We start from the raw sequence: 22,734 nt of genomic DNA on the forward strand, positions 1-22,734 counted from the left end.
AATATAGGCCTCAGCAGTGCAGCCCAGGAACAATTGTATCGCTGGATATGAGTGCACTACCCTTCTTCATTAAACTATTTTGTTTTAAGGTAATAGCACGTGTCTCTCTTTACTCTCTTAATAATATAGAAGCTTTCTCATTTTAATAATGTAAAACTTTTCTCTAACTTAGCCTGACAGCAAAACATGTCAGAAGGAGTCCCTGCCAACATAAAACTACTAAAGTGCATAAAGCTAAGTTTGAGAAAGGTTTTACATTATTAAAATGAGAGAGCTTCTATATTATTAAGAGAGTGATAAGAGAATTTTGCTATTACCTTAAAACAAAATAGTTAAAGACCAATGAAGAAGGGTAGTGCATTTACTCCCGGTGATAAGGTTGTTCTTGGGCTGCACTGCTGAGATCTATACAGAATTTATAAAAAGACTTCTATATGGAATATAACCGGACAGCTTCCTTTAGTTAGGATTAAGCTATCTAAGAAGAGTAAAGGCATTTAGTGTGACCTCTGCTAATTCTGACATTGTTTCATAATATGCTTTTTATATTGGAAAATGAATAGTTTTCCTTTTAAAGAAAGGATTTTGGTTACTTAAAAGTGATATTTAACTTGAGGGAATGTGATGTAATCTGACATGAAAGATGGATGTGGTTTGGATGAATGTAATTTTAAAATTTGGTGTGATTATTTATGTATTTCAATAATATCTTAATGGAAATGAGTGAGTAGAGAAGGGAGGGTTCATGAGAGATGGGGGAAAGGAAAGGAAAAAAAAAAAAAAGAGGTAATCCTTGATAAAGAAGTCTTGTGTGATAAAATGATATTCATTTTAATATGATAATGATCTGGCTAATGGTTTTAAAATTATAAATATAGCTTGTGGGGAGTTTATCTATTGCCTAGTCAAGGTGTGCGTTTCAAAGTTGGCAAGTAATTTAAGGGAGGGATGGGAGGGGGAGGGGATTAAGAATATGGGAAGGGGTATAGGGGAGGGGATGGGTTCTAATAATAATCTTAAAAAGGGGAAAAGAGGTTATAATATTGATGTGAAGAATATTATTGATTATTGTTTTGATTTGATATAATGACTTTAAAAATTTTTTCAATAAATGTTAATGGTCTCAACCACCCGATAAAAAGGAAAAAAGTATTGCTATATTTAAAAAAACAAAATGCGGATGTCTATTTCATACAGGAGACTCACCTTAATGGAGATGAATCAAAAAAGCTAATTGGTAATTGGGTGAGAGATTGCTTTTTTGCACCGGCGGTGGGGAAAAAAGCTGGGGTAGCAATTATAATAAATAAAAAATGTTCAGCAGGATTTAATATGGTGAAAGCAGATAAATTAGGAAGATGGGTGCATGTGAACATGAGTATGGGCAATAATACTATGGCGCTATTTAATGTGTACGTACCTAATTCGAATCAAATTGAATATTTTAAAACTCTACAACCAATAATTTTACCACTGGCTGCTAATAATTTGATAGTAGCAGGAGATTTTAATGCTGTTGTGGACCCTTTATTGGATAAAAAACCTAGTAAAATTTTAAAATCTTTAGGGTTGGATAATTTTATAAATTCTTGCAATTTAAAAGATATATGGAGAATTCTTCATTTTAATGATCGAGATTTTTCATTTTATTCACATGTTCATAAATCTTTTTCTAGAATTGATTATATTCTTGTTTCTGATGGGCTAATACAAGATGTTACACAAGCCTCTATAGAACCAATAATTTTATCAGATCATGGAGGAGTGTGGATTTCTTTAAATTTTAATGACCCGGATAATGGTAGGCCTGTATGGAGATTTAATAATGCATTGCTTGCATATCCAAAATTTTGTGAAGAATTTCAATTAAAAATGGATGAATATTTTCAAAATAATATTACAGAGGAAATATCTACAGAAATAATATGGGATGCTTTTAAAGCAACGATGAGAGGGCAAATTATATCATTTTCAGCTTATTCTAAAAAACAATTAAATAAGCAATTTACGGAACTGGAACACGAAATAAAAGATTTAGAATTAAAATTGATTAATAAGTGGGAGAATTCTACGTTGCAAACTTTATTAAAAGCAAAATATAAATATAATGAGATTTCTTCTAATTTGGCTAAAAAAAATATTATGTGTCAGCAAGCTTTGTATTATGGTAGTTCAAATAAGGCGGGAAGATTATTGGCTAATTATCTTAAAGTGAAAAAAAGAAAGATGAAATTGAATGCAATAAAAGATGAAAAAGGTGAAACTCATTTTCAGATTGGTCCTATTTTAAAACAGTTTTTAAATTATTATAAAAACCTGTATTCTTCTGAGTCTTATTTAAATAAAGAAAAAGATGGTATAGTGTTTTTAAATAATATTGAAGGTCCGAAGATTCCTGATCATATAAAAAGAAGTTTGGAAAATCCAATATCTTTACAAGAATTACAAACAGCATTGAAATCTCTTAGAGTAGGGACCGCTCCAGGTGGTGATGGTTTTACGGTAGAGTTTTATAAAGCATTTCAAAATACTCTTTTACCTCATTTATTAAATTTATATCAGAATCAACTAAAGAAAGGTTGTATATCAGGCACTATGGCAGAATCATTAACTATTGTTTTGCCGAAGCCAAATAAAGATCCCATGTTGGTTTCAAATTACAGACCTATTTCATTGATAAATGTAGATGGTAAATTATTATCCAAACTTTTGGCTACACGTTTGGCAAAAGCTCTTCCTCACATAGTTGGTATGCATCAAACAGGGTTTGTTGCTCAGAGACACTCTTCTAATAACACCAGATTGGCATTGCAAATGTTATATTTAACAAAAGAAATTGGAGATCCGGCTTTTTCTGTGTCTCTAGATGCAGAGAAAGCTTTTGATCGTGTGGAATGGACATTTATGTATCTGGCCATGGAGTGGTTTGGTATTGGTTCGGGATTTATACAAATGATTAAAACTCTGTATAGCTCTCCTGTTGCTAGATTATATATCAATAATAATTTTTCTGATTGTTTTAAATTGCAAAGGGGAGTTAGACAGGGATGTCCTTTGTCTCCTTTACTTTTTGATATAGTGCTTGAACCCTTATTATTAGCTATTCAACAAGAGGAGGAGATACAGGGTATACCGCATAAAGATAAAGAATATAAAGTTTCTGCATATGCGGATGATATATTACTTCATTTGAGGAATCCGGAAACAACCATTCCAAATTTATTGGTTTTGATTGAAAGATTTGGAAAGTTTTCAGGATATAAAATAAATTGGACTAAATCAGAAGTTCTTCCTTTAAATGTGCATTGCACAAAAGGATTATTTGACTCATTACCTTTTATTTGGAAAGAAGAAGGAATAAAATACTTAGGTATATGGATAAAAAACATGCTTGATGAGACAATTATAATGAATGAAAAAAGTTTATTGCAAAAAGTAACAGAGTTATGTGAGCAATGGAATCCTTTACATTTATCTTGGTGGGGAAGAGTTTAAACTGTCAAAATGATGATATTGCCTGTGGTTTGTTATCAAATGGGAATGATACCAGTTTTTTTTCAGGGGTCTTTTTACAAAAAGTTAAATAATATTCTTAGTAAATTTATTTGGCTGGGTAAAGCTGTAAGAATTGCTCTAGTGACTTTACAAAAACCAATTGAGGAGGGAGGGGTAAATTTTCCAAATTTTTATAGGTTTCATCAATCCTATATATTGCGCCAAGGTATGTATTGGGTCCTCCCAGAACTCATGGAGAAGCTTCCAGATTGGTTATGGTTGGAGTGGCAGCTCATGTCTCCTATCAGGCTTCATCATCTGCTTAGCATTAAAATGCCTAGAATAAGGAAAACCAATAGGATATTAATGGACACATGGACAACATTAAAGTATGTAAACAACTTAACTCCTATTACTATACAAAAATCTACTTGTCAAAATATATGGCTGAACTCCAAGATACAAATAGGCGGTTTTATGATTGTCTGGAAGGATTGGATTGAAGCAGGAATATGTACTTTAGATGATGTTATTAATGATGGTAAGCTGCTGGAGTTTTCACAATTGCAACATAAATTTGGACTTAATAAAAAACAAAGTTATAAGTGGTTGCAATTGAAGCAGGCTATTCAGGCAGGGTTCCCTGAATGGAAGTCTTTAAATACTCATTTTACTCTAGAATTCTTATGCTTCCAGGCAGATTTTATGGGTCACCAGGCCGCACAGTGGTATAAAACATTATCTGGATATTTAAATAAAAAACCAAGGACTGTACTTAGAGATATTTGGAGCATTGAGATTAAGCATCAAATTAATGCATCTCAATGGCCACGTATTTGGTCTTGGAGGATAAGATGTACAATGTCTGCGTCTATGAGGCAAACATGGTTTTTCCTGTTGCATAGAGCACTCTGGACCCCTGTTCGCTTACAAAAATTGGATTGCTCTAAGTCTAATAGATGTTGGCATTGTCATCTTGAGGCTGGAACTCTAGATCATTTATTATTTTATTGTCCTTTTATTAATAATTTTTGGAAATTGATCTGGGGTCAAATAAATTGTATGTTAGAGAATCCTGTGGCCCTATCATATGACACAGTTTTGTTTGGAATGTCTATGAGGGCCAAAAGTCAAATTTCATCGAATAATAACAAACTGTTAATGATTTTAACAGGAGTTGCCATCCAACATATAACACATAACTGGAAAGACTATAGAGGATTGAATTATTGTTTCTGGTGGAGTTCGGTTTGTCAGGTGTATGAAATGGAAAAAACATTGGCAATCAAGAGAGGTTATTATAAGAAATTTAAAGAGGTGTGGAGACCATTAATTGAGTATTATAATAAATAAATAATTATATTTATCCCCATTAAATATGTGTAGGGGGGAGGAGGGATGGGTGGGTTTTATGACATTATGAGGGGTAATATATGGAAAGGGAGGGAGGGGAGATAGTTTATGGTATAAAATGAATGTAGAGTTTCAAGTGAAGAATGTATAGTATGACTTGAATTATTGTACACTTGTTTGCATAATGTAAAAACGAATAAAGATATTTAAAAAAAAAAAAAAAATACTCAGTGGCTCTTTCAGTAAATAATAATTGGGCACAAATGTGTATATATATCCCAACATAAGGAAACTGTATATCCGATATAGAAGACTTCTCATAAATTCAATATAGGCCTCAGCAGTGCTGCCCAGGAACAATTGTATCGCTGGATATGAATGCACTACCCTTCTTCATTAAACTATTTTGTTTTAAGGTAATAGCACGTGTCTCTCTTCACTCTCTTAATAATATAGAAGCTTTCTCATTTTAATAATGTAAAACTTTTCTCTAACTTAGCCTGACAGCAAAACATGTCAGAAGGAGTCCCTGCCAACATAAAACTACTAAAGTGCATAAAGCTAAGTTTGAGAAAGGTTTTACATTATTAAAATGAGAGAGCTTCTATATTATTAAGAGAATGATAAGAGAATTTTGCTATTACCTTAAAACAAAATAGTTAAAGACCAATGAAGAAGGGTAGTGCATTTACTCCCGGTGATAAGGTTGTTCTTGGGCTGCACTGCTGAGATCTATACAGAATTTATAAAAAGACTTCTATATGGAATATAACCGGACAGCTTCCTTTAGTTAGGATTAAGCTATCTAAGAAGAGTAAAGGCATTTAGTGTGACCTCTGCTAATTCTGACATTGTTTCATAATATGCTTTTTATATTGGAAAATGAATAGTTTTCCTTTTAAAGAAAGGATTTTGGTTACTTGAAGGGATCTGATATAGTTGTTTATACAAAAACATATCCAGTGTTCCTCACAGTTTTACTGTTTTTGTGTGCTGCTTTTTGTAAGATATGTGGTGGAGTTGTTAATGCTGGCAGTGACCTTCATTGAGAAACTAGAAATCTATCTGCAGACAGTGCGTGCAATCCCCCGAGTAGATGACGGCATGAAAAGCATGGTGAGTGCCCAGTAAAACTACAACCTCTGATTTCTGCTTTGCATGCTCCACACTGCTTTCAGCAATCCTTGTCTTGTGCTTGGGGACTATATCTCATTTTCAGTCACACATGTTGGGATACCCAGTGATGGCACTGGCAAGGTCCCTACTATAAGTGTCTATATGTAACTAGATCAAAGGTGACCCTTTATCCTTTTTCTGTAGGCCTAACAGTCATAACCACTTACATAGAGATGATTAGAGATTCTGCCTCAGCACCTTGAAGGTTGCGAGTTCAATCCCAGTGCTACTGCTTATGACCCTGGGCAAGTCACTTGATTCTATATTGCCCCAGGACAGATAGGGAAAATACTTGAGTGTCTGATATCTGTTCAATGTTTTGTAAACTGCTTTGGATTCATCTCATGAAAAGAGCAGTTAATAAATCCCAATAAATAAATAGCTAGCCTTCAAGTATCTGTCATTACTTTAAACATTTAATGAGATTTCTGAAAATATTTGCAAAATACAATATTTACAATTGTCAGAACTCTGGTTAATGACATTTGTGTGGGCCATTTTCTTTGTATATTTTTCATGGTCTTGTGGGCCGTATAAAATTCAATGATGGGCTACAAGTTGCCCAATTTTATTCAATCAATTGCATATAGGTGTACACGGGTAGTATGCTTGGTCTTTATGACCTCAGCAGGGAGTCTCGGCTTTTACACAGCACCACCAGGATGTGGAAAGGGGAATTCACACATCCTAGTCAGGATGTGTAACATTTTCACACTTTTTTGTAAGAGGCTTTGCCAATAGACCCTGTTATAAAATAGGAGAAGGGCTGCATGTCCCAGCCCCTCCACATCTAGAGGAAGCAGCAATTTGACAAATATGCCCAGGAGAAACTGTCCCTTCTCCCACAGAAGTAGGAGCAGCTTTGTAAAATATCTGCTCCCTCAGGAAACTGTCCCTCATAACATTACACCCCTCTTTAGCAGGAAGCCCCCTGAAGGACCTCCCCCTTCAATCCCCCCTGAGCTCCCACCATGTTTTAGCTATCTTCCCTTTCCTTGAGGGCACAGGGGCCAAAGGCTCCACCCCATGACCCACTCCTCAGGCTTACTGAGAAGTGTCTGGGATGGAGGCAATGTTGGCGCTCAAAATGACTACTGATACTTCTAGCTACTATTGTGGTATGAGTATAAGAGGTCAGGCCATGACAGCTTTATATGTTATGGAGCAATGTGCTTTAATTTTATCTGCGTAGCATGGTTATTTTCTATACGGCTGTTTTTTCCTTGTACCGATTGGTCTAGTAGTGCAATAGGTGTCATTTTGGACAGGGTGATTTACTTAGTTTATAAACCAGTATTTTCACAAAAAACAAATCAAATGCACTTTATGGAAACAACAGATTAACTGCTTTTTTGGTATAAGTAATAATGGATACACATTCATTTTATTTTTTCTGTAAGGGAAAAAAGTAGCATATATATCAAATATAGCCTTTCTCTGGGTATTCTTTTTAAAAATAAGTTTTAAAATGATTGTATTGTGCAGCTTGACATTTTTCAACTTGTGCTCTCCTTTCTAAATTATGCATCTTGGGGAAGCACCATTAATGTAGTTGTACGTTTCTATAGACAGAACTGAAATGATAGTATATACTCTTTCTGTGGTCATTTTAGGACAATGCCCTAGCAAGGATAGAAGTGATGGAAGCTGAAATGGAAGAGGTGACTGAGCAGATCCTAAAATGGAGAGAGCAGCAAAGAGCAAGACATCAAGTATCTTCCCAGCTTCTTTTGGGATCCAGGTGTAGCTCCAAAAGTGCAGCTCCTTACTTATCACTCTGAAGCCTCTGTTATTTCTACAACTCATCTTTAGCTGGTAAGGTAACAAAAGGCTTCCTTTTGGTTAGCACTTATCAAGGACGTTTTGGTCACTTATACAAGTGGACTTCCTTGGATATGATCCTTGATAATGATGTAAAAGATTGGTGCAAAGAGCTGGTTTCCTCTTTAGTGCAGTATGTTGGGGTAAACGTGGGAAAATTCCACAAAGCCCAGGTTGGAACTCTTACTGGTTTTGACCTAGCTAACTGGCAGATCACCAGGCTTTCTTCTTGACTCTTGAATACGTTTTTAATTGACTTTTTTTTTTTTTTTTTTTACAGTAAAGTATTCATAAGCTGTATCATAGCACATTGTTTGATTGCTTAGCTAGGCTGCCTTTTGGATGTCAGGTCAAAAGCGCGCCGGAACAAAGGCGCGCCCAGACAATTGAGCGCAGCGTGCACCGCCACGCCGCTCTAAATTACTGTTTTTAGCGCTCCGACGGGGGGGGGGGCGTGATAGACATTGCGCCGCATTGTGGGGGGTTGTAACCCCCCCACATTTTACTGAAAATGTCACTTTTTCCCTGTTTTTAGGGAAAAAGTTCAGTTTACAGTAAAATGTGGAGGGTTACAACCCCCCAAACCCCCCATAACGCCGGCGTCAAGATAAGGAAATTGGGTCATTAGGGCATAGACAGGAGGTGGGTAAGCAGAGTGGGCAGACTTGATGGGCTGTAGCCCTTTTCTGCCGTCATCTTCTATGTTTCTATGTTTCTATATTAAGTAAACTGGGGGGGTTCCCCAACAAAACCCCCCGTCGGAGCCCCTAAAAACTGTAATTTAGAGCGGCGCGCGCTTTTGTCTTTCGCGCCGTTGTCTATGAACCGCCTTTTGTTTCATGTAGGAAGTACAGTCTGGAAATACAGACATTGTATGGTATCATAGGAACTGTGAAATGAAGTGTATTGTTTTTGCTATAATGTTTGTGAACTGATAATATTAATGTATTTCATTTTTCCAAAGGGTGAATAACAATAAGAAATCTGGTCATGGGTTGCTTTTCATCACTTTGAGTGGGTTGTGGCATCTGAAAAGTTTTTTGAGTTGACAGCTATGGGAACTCTTCCCTTATGGCCTGATTTTAATTTTCCTGGCATATATTTCATTGGTCATTGAATCATTGGTCAATGAGAGATATTCTACAGTTGGCTGTATGCTCAGGAAAAAAAGTGAAATTACAGATCTATTCTAATAAATTAAATGAAAATTCACCTTAGGAAGGCAAAAAAATGTGTGCTTAAAGGAATAACACTGACTGATGAAAAGACATCATTGTATTCAATCACTGCACATAAAAAAGTCTAAAGTTCCATTGAGAGAAAACTGTAATTTACAATAATCTGGGTTTTTGTCAGGTACATGTGACCTGGATTGAAAACAGGATACTGGGCTAGATGGACCATTGGTCTGATCCAGTAGGACTATTTTTATGTTCTCATATTTGTCTGGAAGGACTGGCTGAAACTGGAGGTACAAGATGCTTTCCAATTAAAGTACTCAAGTCAGAATAAACAAAACAATTTTAATCATACTAGAGTATGGGATGAGTCTCAAAAGTACAAATCTGCATGCTTCAGCGTTTTTGTAGACCCATATGCAAATTCTACAGAGACAACACTGACATATGTTTGTAAACGAGTAGAATAATGGCATATGCATGACTAAAGGGCAAATTTACACTTAAGCACTATTCTGCAAATATGCAAATTTTATGTACTGTGTATTTGACAGCTAGGCATACACATTGGCAAGAGAATGGCGGGACTCATACTTATGTGCATAACTTATAGATTGATATAAATTATACATATATTTGTGGCTTTTAGTGTGAGCATTTATACCAGCTCTAAGTTCTTGCCCCTAAATTAGAGGTATGTACTTGACTTGTTATGCTAGTGTTCTATAAAGGAAAGAAGAATTAACATCAAGGTGCAGAAACAGAAAAAATATATAATTCCCATAACAAGCTGCATTATATTAGAACTTTAGGCCTCTCCATCTAACTGACTGAAAGTGGCATCAGTACAGAAATAGCTGTGCTTTTCTCCACTATTCAGCACTATGAGGTCTGTAATGTTGTTTCCTTGCCTTCAGTGGTAAGCCTGACCATTTTCCTTTTCTCCTGAAAATAGATTGACCACCGATGAACAACTTCTTATAAACATCCTGTGCTTTTGGTGACTCTTGAATTTCTTGTGTCAGGTGCCTTGAGGGACTTTCCAGAAGCTTCTACATTAAACAAAGTTTGAAAAGATATTGAATACCTTCTGCAAGATTAACAGAAAGCCTATGTTGCATAACCCTTCACAAATGTAATTGCTGATGGAAAACAAGAAATGGCACCTCCACAAAGGCTTTTTTCAAAGTCCTTTCCAAAAATGGACTACAGAAGGACTCTAAACTGTTGCTGCCTGTGAAATATTGGAGAATGCATTATTTTAATAAACTAATTTTAACAGATGTGGAAAATGCTGCCCGTTTTAGTTCTGAATGATGGTCTGCAAAGAATATTCCATTATATATTAGGATGTTGGAGAAGAAGAATGGAGTAGGGCCATGGACCAAGGATTTCTGTCTCTGCACAGAAACATACACTGCCTACTCCAATTATGCAGAAACAACTATTGGTTTTTAACTGCAACTTGTGAATAAAGCATGGCTATGGCTGACCTTTTTGCTAGAAAATTGTTGCCCTTTGGTCTAATAGTCATGAAATACTAAAAAAAAGTAAGAGATTCAAGTCAAAACCTTCAACAATTTAACTACCTCTAGCTCTGTTTTGTTGGTCCATTTGCTTGAGGATGTCAAATCAGTATCGCTTTTATCTAAATACATAAAAAAACGCAAGTAAGAAAAAATAGGACATCATCTTTAGATTACAATACACATGGAGGGGCATAATCGAAAGGGACGTCTAAGTCTGTTTACATCCATCTCGCAAGTCGTCCAAAGTTAAAAAGAGCCTAAGACGTCATTTCGAAAGAGACGTCCAACTTTTTTTGACTTTCGAAAATCGTCTAATTATACGTCCTGCCGATCTGATCGTCCAGGCCGCTAAATCGTCCATCTTTATACCACATTTCCGTCCAACTTTCCGTCCAAGTCCAAAACGCCTAGAACAAGCCCTGTTGGACGTGGGAGGGGTCTGCAAAGTGATGGACTGCACACCCAGACATGCCACCTAAATAGTAGGGTACCTTACAGGGCACTGCTGTGAACTTCACAAAAAGGGTGCCATGGCTTCTCCTCACTACAGCTCCATTATAGGTAACGGTGAGCCCCCCCCCAAACCACCTCCAGAATCCCCTAGACCCACTTATCTACCACCCCAATAGCCCTTATGGCTTCAGGAGCCACTTATATGCCAGTTCAAAAAGGATTTTGAGGGTGTATAGGGGAGTGCACAAGTTTAAGTATCAATGCAGTGATTACAGGGGCTTATGGGCATGGGTCCTCTTCTCTATGGGTCCCTAACCCACCCCTAAGATGACTTAAGCTACCTCTGGGCTGGACGACTAGGCTTTCCTATGCCAGGCGGCCAGGTGATGATGGTCTGGAGGCTGAAATTTAAAGTTGTGAATAAAATTTTTATGGGGGTAGGAGTTGGTGATCACTGGGGTAGTGTGTGGGGGTCTGTGTTATGTGTTTGCAGTGCTTATCTGATGAGTTTAGGTGGGTTTTTATGACTTAGACCATGTTTTAGATGGTCTAAGTCACAACGTCCAAGTTCCGTCTAAGCTCTGTTGTAAAACTTTCGGTTTTACATGCTGTATGACTAAGTCTAAGCCGGCCCACATCCCGCCCAACTCCCGCCTTCGACACGCCTCCCGAAATGCCCCGTTTAGCTTTGGACGTTGAGCGGCACTATGAAGGCCTAGGTTGTTTTTAAATACGTCCAAAACCCGGTTTTATTATCGGCGCTTGGATGTTTTTGAGAAATGTTCATCCAAGTGCCGACTTAGGCCGGTTTTTGGACATTTTTCTCTTTCAATTATGAGCCCCTAACTATTTCTCATTAATTATTTTAGTGCATTCTTTATACTTAAATGCAAATTTCAATATACCAATTTTAAAAAATTGCATCACCCTTGGAAGCAGAGTAGTGGGGAATAGGACTCTAATTTCATACATCTGGAATGAACTCGTGTGAGATTGGCAAGTTTTCCACCCTTGAATTAGAGGCTGGCCAAATTTCAGCTTAGGCATGAAAACAGCCCAGAATTGTAATTTGGCTATGTTTTGGTTTCAGCCAGAAATGTTAGTGCATTTTCAGCTGAAGACAAACCTCTTCCCCCTCCCACCAACTAAAACCACTGCCATCCTCCCCCAGCCTACCTTAGGATGCCCTAGTTGTCTAGTGGCCTAACTGGGGCAGGTGTGATTCACAGTCGCTCCTAACCCTGCCATCTCCACCACCAATGTGGATCCTGAGTAGAGAGTTGCGCGGGGACAGAAATCCCACCCGTCCCCGCCAAAGTCCCACCCGTCCCCACCCGTCCCCGTGAGGAATCCCACCCGTCCCCGTGAGGAATCTCTCCGTCCCCACCCGTCCCCGCGAGGAATCCCCTCCGTCCCCACCCGTCCCCGCGAGGAATCCCCTCCGTCCCCGCCCGTCCATATAAACTTCAGAAATAGTTATTTCATTTAATTATGCTACTGAATTAAAGGCTCTGGTAGAAACCCATTTACAAATAAGCAAAAAGACTTTATTAATTTGAAAATATTAATTGGAAAGAATACATACTTTGCAAATGGGTTTCTACCAGAGCCTCTAATGTTTATAAATTTTTATCAACACAACTAATATACTACTTTATCCTGAAGCAAAATAAAAAAAAAGAAATATAATTCTTTTCCTACCTTTGTTGCCTGGTTTCTGCTTTCCTCATGTTCTCATTCAATTCCTTCCATCCACTGTCTCTCTTCCTTCTGCATCTTCCATTTGCTCTGTTACTGTGCCTCTCCCTTTCTTCCCCCTTCCAAATTGGTCTGGCACCCATCTTCTTCTCTCCGCTCCCCCATAGTCTGGCATCTGTCTTCTTCCCTGCCAGTGTCTTCTCCCTACTCTCTCTTCCCCATTTCCTTTCAGCGTCCTTCTCCCCCCATCTTCCCCATGTCCTGTCAGCGTCCTCCCCCCTCTGTCTTCCTCATGTGCTTTCAGTGTCCTTCTCCCCCCTCTGCTTCCCCATGGCCTTTCAGCGTCCTTCTCCACCCCCCCCCCGTCTTCCCCATGTCCTTTCAGCGTCCTTCTCCACCCCTTTGTCTTCCCCATGTGCTTTCAGCATCCTTCTCCACCCCTTTGTCTTCCCCATTTGCTTTCAGCATCCTTCTCCACCCCTTTGTCTTCCCCATGTGCTTTCAGCATCCTTCTCCACCCCTTTGTCTTCCCCATGTGCTTTCAGCATCCTTCTCCACCCCTTTGTCTTCCACAAGTGCTTTCAGAGTCCTTCCCCCCCCGCCCTTCCCATGGCCTTTCAGCGTCCTTCTCCACCCCTTTGTCTTCCCCATGTCCTTTCAGCGTCCTTCTCCACCCCTTTGTCTTCCCCATGTGCTTTCAGCATCCTTCTCCCCCCTCTGTCTTCCACAAGTGCTTTCAGAGTCCTTCCCCCCCCGCCCTTCCCATGGCCTTTCAGCATCCTTCTCCACCCCTTTGTATTCCCCATGTGCTTTCAGCGTCCTTCTCCCTTCTCTGTCTTTAAGTGCTTTCAGAGTCCTTCCCCCCCTCCTCCCGTCTTCCTCATGGCCTTTCAGCGTCCTTCTCCCCACTCCTTCTCTACCGCCCCGGGTGCAGTACAGCCGGCCAGGTCCCCTTACTTTTGTGGCACTTCCCCGACCGACTGACAACAGCCCCGGTCCGACAAACCTCCCTGCCCTTAACTGCGAATCTAAATTACCTTATTACAGCTGCTGTAAGAAGATAATTTAGATTCGCGGCTACAGGGCAGGGAGGATTGTCGGACCGGGGCTGTTGTCGGTCGGTCGGGGAAGTGCCACAAAAGTAAGGGGACCTGGCCGGCTGTGCTGCAACCGGGGCGGGGTGTGGCGGGGCAGATCGCCCCCTCCCTTGGTAGCCACTCGAACCGCGAGGCTACTCTCCTCCTTACCTGCACTGCCTGCAGCATAGAACCAAACGGAAGTCTTCCCGACGTCAGCGCTGACGTCGGAGGGAGGGAGGGCTTTGTTTAAGCCCTCCCTCCCCTCCGACGTCAGCGCTGACGTCGGGAAGACTTCCGTTCGGCTCTGTGCTGCAAGCAGAGAAGGTAGGGAGAAGAGCCGCGCGACTGAGTACATCCAGCTTTGTTTAAGCCCTCCCTCCCCTCCGACGTCAGCGCTGACGCCGGGAAGGCTTCCGTTCGGCTCTGTGCTGCAAGCAGAGAAGGTAGGGAGAAGAGCCGCGCGACTGAGTACATCCAGCCCCGCAGGATCCCCGCGACCCTAGGGGGCGTCCCCACGGGATCCCCGCGACCCTAGGGGGCGTCCCCACGGGATCCCCGTGACCCTAGGGGGCGTCCCCACGGGATCCCCGTGACCCAAAGGGGGAACCCGCGGGATGCCCGCGGGTCCCGCGGGATTCCCGTCGTCCCCGTTCCCGTGCAGCTCTCTAATCCTGAGGCATTCGTTTCATGAGACTACCGCTGAAGGTCATGATAGCCATTTTGAGACTGGAGCAGGAACAAGTCATGAACACTTCTGTCTACACTGGCTCTAATCTCAACATGTGGCAGAGATGGCAGGAGTGACTGTGAATCCTGGTTAGGCCACTAGACCACCAGGGTTTAAGATAAGCCTGGAGCGAATGGGCTGATGAATGGGTCCAGGAAACCACCTATTGTGATAGTGCTTATTGATTCTGACCTTAATAACAAATCAATCCCACATCTACATTACCAGCGAAAGCAGTATCAAGGAGTCCTGCCAAGTCCTTGTATCCCTCTATTTTGTCTTTAATATCTTGTTCTTTGAAAAGAATTCTCTTTGGTTGTTCACGACCAGCTTCTATAATTTCTTCCAGCTTCATCACTCTGGCAATCACCTTATCCTTTTGGCACAGCATAGAAACCTGTAACAAAGCAACAGCAGTTTACATAAGTCAGTATAAAAAGATTTGGTAATTTGAGGTTCTACTCCCAGAGGGCTAAGCAATGAAACACATGGAAGACCAAATTTTAGGACACATTGTAAAAAAGGTATGTTAAAAGGTCACTTAACAAGCAATTCAAAAAGGGTTGTCAAGATTGTGGTAAATAGAACATCAGACAACGTAAGTGTGCTACTTTACTGAAGGCATGACTGAAATCATAGCAACTTTTCATTATACTGTGATTTCAATCCCACATAGATTACTGTGATGGTTTCTATCCAGTATTCAACCAAAATGGCACAGCAGTGAGAAACCAGAGGAAAGAAAAAAGTCATGAAATCCCATGCAATTTGAAATATATTGACAGAAAATGAAAGGTAACTGAGGTACCAATGGCATAACATGGCTGTATTTCGGCAGATGTTGCATGCGCCAGAGGTCTGTGCCAGTACTGTCTCTCAAAATTACAGTACTGTGAAGTACCGTTAGTACACAGTGGCTGGGAGTCAATGTTATGTAACCACATAAAAATAGTGTGCTTATAACTGGAAGCTAGGGACAGGCCTCAATGACGAAGGTGAAGGACACACAACAATGTAGGCGTGAGGACAGGATGTCAAACAATCAGCCAAGGGTGTGTGGTTCAAAAGTCACTTTATTGATAAATATCCCACATAAAGCTCAAAGACTGGCAGTGTTTCGGCATCTTATGCCTTTATCAAGAGTCTCTCTTGTACGCCTAACACAATGCGTGCGGACACTCTGGTAAAACACTGGTAGGAGATGTTGGAAGGCAATGTGGAGGTCTTTGTTACTTCCACCGACCTCTCATATGAGGGAAGGCTAAAGAGGTTAGAGCTCCTCAGCTTGGAAAAGAGACAGCTGAGGGGGATATGATTTTGTTTTACAAAATTCTGAGTGATGTAGAATGAGTAAAAGACTAGGGGACACTCGATGTTACAAGTAAATACCTTTAGACCAATAGCAGGAAATATTTTTTCACCCAACAAATAGTTAAGCTCTGGAACTCATTGCAAGAGAATGTAGTAACAGTGGTTAGCATATTTGGGTTTAAAAAGGTGAGAAGTTCATAGTCTGCTATTTAGAGAGGCTTGGGGGAAGCCACTTCTTGCCTTGGGATCGGTAGCATGGAATCTTGCTACTATTTGGGATTCTGCGAGGTACTTTTGACCTAGATTGACCACTGTTGGAAACAGGATACAGGACTAGTTGGACCATTGGTCTGACCCAGTATGGTTATTCTTATATGTCCAGATATTCTCCTTTATCCCAGGACAAGCAGGCAGCATATTCTCACTGATGGGTGACGTCACCGACGGAGCCCCGGTATGGACCACCTTAAAGGTGCATCGCCACTTTAAGAATTCAAAAAGTTTGCGATAGCCCGAACTGCGCATGCACGTGTGCCTTCCCACCCGATAAGGGCGCACAGTCCTTCAGTTTCTTAGTTTCCGCGGAGCTAAGAAGTCGTGTTTCAACGTCTGTTGAAAAATTTTCTTATCGCTGCCTTCCTGCTCTTACGGTTTTCTGACTTTTTAGTCAGTTTTTTCTTTTCTTTCATTTTTAGTTTAAAAAAAAAACCTAAACATTTCTAGTTTCTTTATTTTTTCTTTTACCATCGTCAGTTAGGCTTGGTGGGGCTTTATGGGTCGCCATACTGTTTTCTCCTCACGTTATGGCTGTTTTTCCATGCGGATTTTCCTGCTTCATTTCCATCAGCGCAGTTGCTTTGCTGGGGAAATTTGTCTTCATAGACATCCTTCTGTGATTCTAGCAATGTTGGATCCTCGGCCTTGCCATTTTCTTCTTTCCCTGCTCTTCTCCTCACCAGCGCATTTTCATGTGGATTCTTCAGAAGCAGTTTTCCATCGGCGCCGTCAGGAATTCGGCACTCACCGGCGTTAGGAATCTGGTGCCCAACATACTTCCGGCACCGCTCTTCCAGCCCGCACCAACATTGACGGGCCCGATCTTCTCTAGGTAAGTTGACTCGCAACTTTCTCTTTTGGGCTTCAGGTCATTGTAGCAGTGAGTCTAATCCTGCCGACCTTGGTCATTGTAGCAGTGAGTCAAGTCCTGCCAACCTCGATCAGCCTCATCTCTGGCACCGATGGTACTGGTTCATAGGCCAAGGGTACTGGTGCTTTTTCTTTCTGGCTCTGCTTCGATATCAATGAGTGCCTCGATACGGGCATACTCATCTTGGAAGCATGGAGCAACACCGATGGTACCGGTTCATAGACCAATAGTACCGGGTTTTTTTTTCTTTCTGACTCCGCTTCAGTATTGATGAGTGCCTCGATACGGGCATACTCATCTTGGAAGTGTGGAGCGACACCGATGGTACCGGTTCATAGACCCATGGTACCAGTGTTTTTTCTTTCCTGCTGAAATTTTTTCCGCACACAGATGGTACCGGCGATGCAGCCAGCAATTTTAGCAGATTTCCTTCATGTCCAACTGTATTTTCAGTTGTTCCTGTCGACACCGTCATGTTCAACTGTATTTTCAGTTGTTACTGCCGAAGCTCATGTCGACTTCTGGTGCCAATCCGGTCTCAGTTCTTGACACCGGTAGCACTTTCAAAGGAGTCTCTTACAATTTCGACGAATCATATAAAGCGATGCCAGTCTTCTTTTTTTTTTTTTTTTTTTAAATATCTTTATTCGTTTTTACATTATGCAAACAAGTGTACAATAATTCAAGTCATACTATACATTCTTCACTTGAAACTCTACATTCATTTTATACCATAAACTATCTCCCCTCCCTCCCTTTCCATATATTACCTCTCATAATGTCATATAACCCACCCATCCCTCCTCCCCCCTACATATATTTAATGGGGATAAATATAATTATTTATTTATTATAATACTCAATTAATGGTCTCCACACCTCTTTAAATTTCTTATAATAACCTCTCTTGATTGCCAATGTTTTTTCCATTTCATACACCTGACAAACCGAACTCCACCAGAAACAATAATTCAATCCTCCATAGTCTTTCCAGTTATGTGTTATATGTTGGATGGCAACTCCTGTTAAAATCATTAACAGTTTGTTATTATTCGATGAAATTTGACTTTTGGCCCTCATAGACATTCCAAACAAAACTGTGTCATATGATAGGGCCACAGGATTCTCTAACATACAATTTATTTGACCCCAGATCAATTTCCAAAAATTATTAATAAAAGGACAATAAAATAATAAATGATCTAGAGTTCCAGCCTCAAGATGACAATGCCAACATCTATTAGACTTAGAGCAATCCAATTTTTGTAAGCGAACAGGGGTCCAGAGTGCTCTATGCAACAGGAAAAACCATGTTTGCCTCATAGACGCAGACATTGTACATCTTATCCTCCAAGACCAAATACGTGGCCATTGAGATGCATTAATTTGATGCTTAATCTCAATGCTCCAAATATCTCTAAGTACAGTCCTTGGTTTTTTATTTAAATATCCAGATAATGTTTTATACCACTGTGCGGCCTGGTGACCCATAAAATCTGCCTGGAAGCATAAGAATTCTAGAGTAAAATGAGTATTTAAAGACTTCCATTCAGGGAACCCTGCCTGAATAGCCTGCTTCAATTGCAACCACTTATAACTTTGTTTTTTATTAAGTCCAAATTTATGTTGCAATTGTGAAAACTCCAGCAGCTTACCATCATTAATAACATCATCTAAAGTACGTATTCCTGCTTCAATCCAATCCTTCCAGACAATCATAAAACCGCCTATTTGTATCTTGGAGTTCAGCCATATATTTTGACAAGTAGATTTTTGAATAGTAATAGGAGTTAAGTTGTTTACATACTTTAATGTTGTCCATGTGTCCATTAATATCCTATTGGTTTTCCTTATTCTAGGCATTTTAATGCTAAGCAGATGACGAAGCCTGATAGGAGACATGAGCTGCCACTCCAACCATAACCAATCTGGAAGCTTCTCCATGAGTTCTGGGAGGACCCAATACATACCTTGGCGCAATATATAGGATTGATGAAACCTATAAAAATTTGGAAAATTTACCCCTCCCTCCTCAATTGGTTTTTGTAAAGTCACTAGAGCAATTCTTACAGCTTTACCCAGCCAAATAAATTTACTAAGAATATTATTTAACTTTTTGTAAAAAGACCCCTGAAAAAAAACTGGTATCATTCCCATTTGATAACAAACCACAGGCAATACAGTCTTCTTTAACGTCAATTCGATATGGGTAGGTCTTGCAGTCATTAACCTGTCTTCAGCCTTCGACACCGACTCCCTGACATCGATTCTGTTTAATTTGGGATTGAATCTCTGATGGGGGGGTTGAGCAAGACCCCATATCTCTCTGAAGCGGTGGTTTTTTTCACCACATACTTCTCTTTCCACTTCAGTAGGGTTAAGAATTTATTTTTTCACGATTCCCTAGGGGAATTATCTGCACCTTGTGCCATTCCCTTGGAAGTTACCTTTGTGAAATCATTCCTTTGACTAAGGACTTTTATTTTCCTTGCCCTATAGTTAACTACTCAAGGATTTTTTGATTCCCTTCCATGATATTTTATGGGACATTTTTTGATATGCCTTTCGAAACACTGAGTCTGTTTCAATAAATCCCTACTGGTGGAGTCAACTCTACAGGCTAGTGTGTAGGCCTCTGTCTTTCTGGGTTGGCTAATCGGCTTCCCAGATTCCTATGCTGCCTCACTGGTTCAGTAACCACTTTACTTGGCATAAATTTTTCTCCATGTCACTTTTCTCACCAGGAAAGGCTAGTAAATATGCCTTGTTTGAGGGATGACCTTTTTGGTGCTTCCATGGTCCCGCTGGGACATGCCTACTCAGCAATTGTTTGTTTTACTAGACCAAGTGACACTCTCTGGTCAAGACCAAATAGCTGTCTTCACCTTCATCTCAATGAAGATTTGTGGTTACATTTTTCCCTATATTTAGGGCATACTTAAGTAACAAAATTCGGAGGCTGTCTTTAGTTCCTCATGCATCGCTGAGAGTTCATCTCCTTCGCTCTCTGGATTTTCTTCATAGGGCAGGCTTCTATACTCAATGCTTTCATCCTGCTCTCAGACCTTTTTTTCTCAGAAAGTCTGTTTTGGATCCTGCACCGTCCTCTCTTTTTTCTTTTGCTGATTGCCATCAAAGGGTCCTCTTCGATTTGTGGAGTCAGGGATTCTAATCCCATTTCTACTTGATTCCCAAGTTTACTGGAGGACTGGGATTTTTCCTGGATCTCAGAGCTCTCATCATTTTTCTGGTTGGGAGGTGTTTCACTCGTTTCTCCTCATTCATACCTACTAGCTATGCTTCCTGGATCTCAAGGAAGCCTCCACATATCTCTATTCCTACGGTTTCGACAGAGTCCTTTTCGGTCTGGCATCTTCTCCCAGAGTCTTCACGACGTGTGTGATTGTGATGGCCGCAACTATCCAATTACACAACCTTCAGGGTTTTTCTTTTTCTGAAAGTCTGGTTCATCAAGGCTGTTTCTTCTCCGGAAGTGGTCTGAGCAACTTCTCAGACCATCTCTTTTCTTCTGGTTCTAGGCTTGGCCATTAAATGCCCCATAATCGCGTCTATAATTCATTGGGGCAATCCTAGCCATCACTCTTATGAGAGCGTTTCTTCCTCCAGATCGCTTTCGACTCTCATCCGTCTATATCAGCAGTTGCTTCCTTTTCAGACCATTTATGCTGGACACATGATGGTTTTTTCTGAGCCACAGGGTTTCAAATGTTCCTGTTCTACCACGGGTAAGATCGAACTATTATGGCTTTGGCAGTATACAAGAATAAATTATTATTATTATTATTATTATTTGCAATCGCTTCACTTATGGATGATCTCTTCTAATTTATACAGAGGTCTTCTTTTTTATTTGTCCCCTCATTATATGCTCATCACGACTGACGCATCTTTTTCCGCATGGGAGGCTCATATGGACAATCTACAGATTCAGGGTCTTTGGTCCGCCAGGAAATGGAACATTTCACATCAAGTTCCTAGACCTCAGAGTGATGTTTTATGCCCTCAAGGTTTTTCATTAGCTACTCTGTCCTCAAGTCTTTCTCCTTGGCACGGTCATTCAAGTAGCAATGTACTACATCATCAAGCAAGGAGGCACAGGCTCTCCCCTGTTGTGTCAGGAGGCCCAGTATATCTGGACTTGAGCAACAGCTTGCAATCTGCTCTTGCTGCCTGTCTACATTCATGGGGAGTAGAATTCCCTAGCAGAAAACCTCAGCAGAATTCTTCAATGACTGGACTTTCAACTGTACAACTCTCCAGTCCATCAATAGGGCACCACACAAGTGAACTTGTTTGTGACTCCTCACAATCATCAGTTGCCCCAGTTTTGCTCCAGACTTTACTCCCTTCTCCGTCTAGCAGCCAATGTTTTTCTTCTGGATTGGCCGGGCATGTTTTCTATATGCATTTCCTCCACTTCTCCTGTTGAGCATTTTATTTAAGCTCAAGAGAGAAGCAGCCACCATTTTCTCTTTAGTTCATGGTGGCCCAGGCAACATAGGTTCTCCCTTTTCCTTCAATTCAGTTTTATGGAGACCTTGCCTCTTCTGATATTTCCTACTCGGTTCACTCCGACTCAGAAGTCTCTGATTCATTCTAATCTACAATGATTTGTCTTCTCAGTTGATTTTTCTAGGGCTGCGTCTTTCTCAACCTCTTTTATCTTCTGGATGTCTCCAGGAAACCAGCCACTCAAAAATGTTTCCATCACAAGTGGTCTAGGTTTTTCTTCTTGATGTCTTCTTTATCTTCATGTTTCATATTCCTACATAGTAGAATTGCTCATGGATTATTTTCTTCTTTTATTTGATTTTAGCCTCAAGTCTATATCTTTCAGACTTCTTTTAAGTTCTAATGCATTTTTTCCTTGGTCAGTAGAGGGTCAACCTCCTACTGTTTATTCTCTGGTTTCCAGATTCATGACGCGGGTTTTTCATGTGTAACCACAACTCCTGTTTTTACCTATTGTTTGGGCCCTATTGTAGTCCCCTTCACTTGGTTTTCAGATTTCTGGTAGAGTTTTTTCCCCTCTGAAACCACCTTTGCAATCTCCTCATGTCATCTGGGAATTTACTATAGTTCTTTCCAGTTTATTTGAAGCCACCATTTCATTCAATGGCCACAGATCCTCTTCAGTTTCTTGCCTGGAAAGTAGTTTTACTTACTGCTCTCACCTCTACCAGGAGGGTCGGTGAGTTCCAAACATTAGTAGCAGATTCATCCTTCACAGTTTTCATCATGACAAGGTGGTTCTGCGTTCGCGTCCAAAGTATCTTCTACAAGTTGTCACTTTTTATCTCACCTCATTCTCCTACTGGAGAACCTGTTTTGTATGCTTTGGACTGTAAGTGGGCTTTGGCCTCCTACATTTACCGGTCAAAGCCACATCAATTTTATCCCTACCTTTTCTTTTGATCCAAACAAGTTAGGGCATTCTATATTCACAAGAGAAAGATTTCCGACTGGCTGGTTGCCTGCAACTCGTTCTGCTGTACTCAGACTGGACTGGCACGAGAAAATAGTGTTGTAGCCCACATAGTTAGAGTTCTGGCAGCTTTTGTTGTTTTCCTTAGATCTACACCATTGAGGAATTCTGTAAAACTGCCATCTGGTCCTCAGTTCATCTCTTCACTTCTCACTACTGTCTGGATTTTTTCTCCAGAAGGGATGGGCACTTCGGCCACTCTGTATTTTATAATAATATTTTCTTAGGCCAACACTCCCACCATCCCATTTCTGTTAGCTT

General features: G+C 40.3%; 2 protein-coding genes across 7 annotated transcripts in view; one reads left to right on the top strand and one right to left on the bottom strand.

Moving 5' to 3' along the window:
- HAUS2 (HAUS augmin like complex subunit 2) overlaps window positions 1-10,306 on the top strand; it is a 34,158-nt gene extending 23,852 nt beyond the window's left edge. For 2 of the 3 annotated variants that reach the window (XM_033951555.1, XM_033951557.1), the window contains 3 exons: window positions 5,856-5,964; window positions 7,638-7,839; window positions 9,979-10,306. In XM_033951555.1, coding sequence (XP_033807446.1) covers window positions 5,856-5,964; window positions 7,638-7,805 — 277 coding nt within the window. In that variant the 3' untranslated portion in view covers window positions 7,806-7,839; window positions 9,979-10,306. The remainder of the gene's footprint in view (window positions 1-5,855; window positions 5,965-7,637; window positions 7,840-9,978) is intronic. The other variant, XM_033951556.1, reaches the window with a different exon arrangement.
- HEATR4 (HEAT repeat containing 4) overlaps window positions 9,349-22,734 on the bottom strand; it is a 252,604-nt gene continuing 239,218 nt past the window's right edge. For all 4 annotated transcript variants that reach the window (XM_033951548.1, XM_033951547.1, XM_033951549.1 and 1 more), the window contains 3 exons: window positions 14,735-14,906; window positions 10,613-10,671; window positions 9,349-10,075 (listed from right to left, as the gene is read on the bottom strand). In XM_033951548.1, coding sequence (XP_033807439.1) covers window positions 9,896-10,075; window positions 10,613-10,671; window positions 14,735-14,906 — 411 coding nt within the window. In that variant the 3' untranslated portion in view covers window positions 9,349-9,895. The remainder of the gene's footprint in view (window positions 10,076-10,612; window positions 10,672-14,734; window positions 14,907-22,734) is intronic.

Source organism: Geotrypetes seraphini, chromosome 7 (genome assembly GCF_902459505.1).
Source record: "Geotrypetes seraphini chromosome 7, aGeoSer1.1, whole genome shotgun sequence".
Taxonomy (NCBI): domain Eukaryota; kingdom Metazoa; phylum Chordata; class Amphibia; order Gymnophiona; family Dermophiidae; genus Geotrypetes; species Geotrypetes seraphini.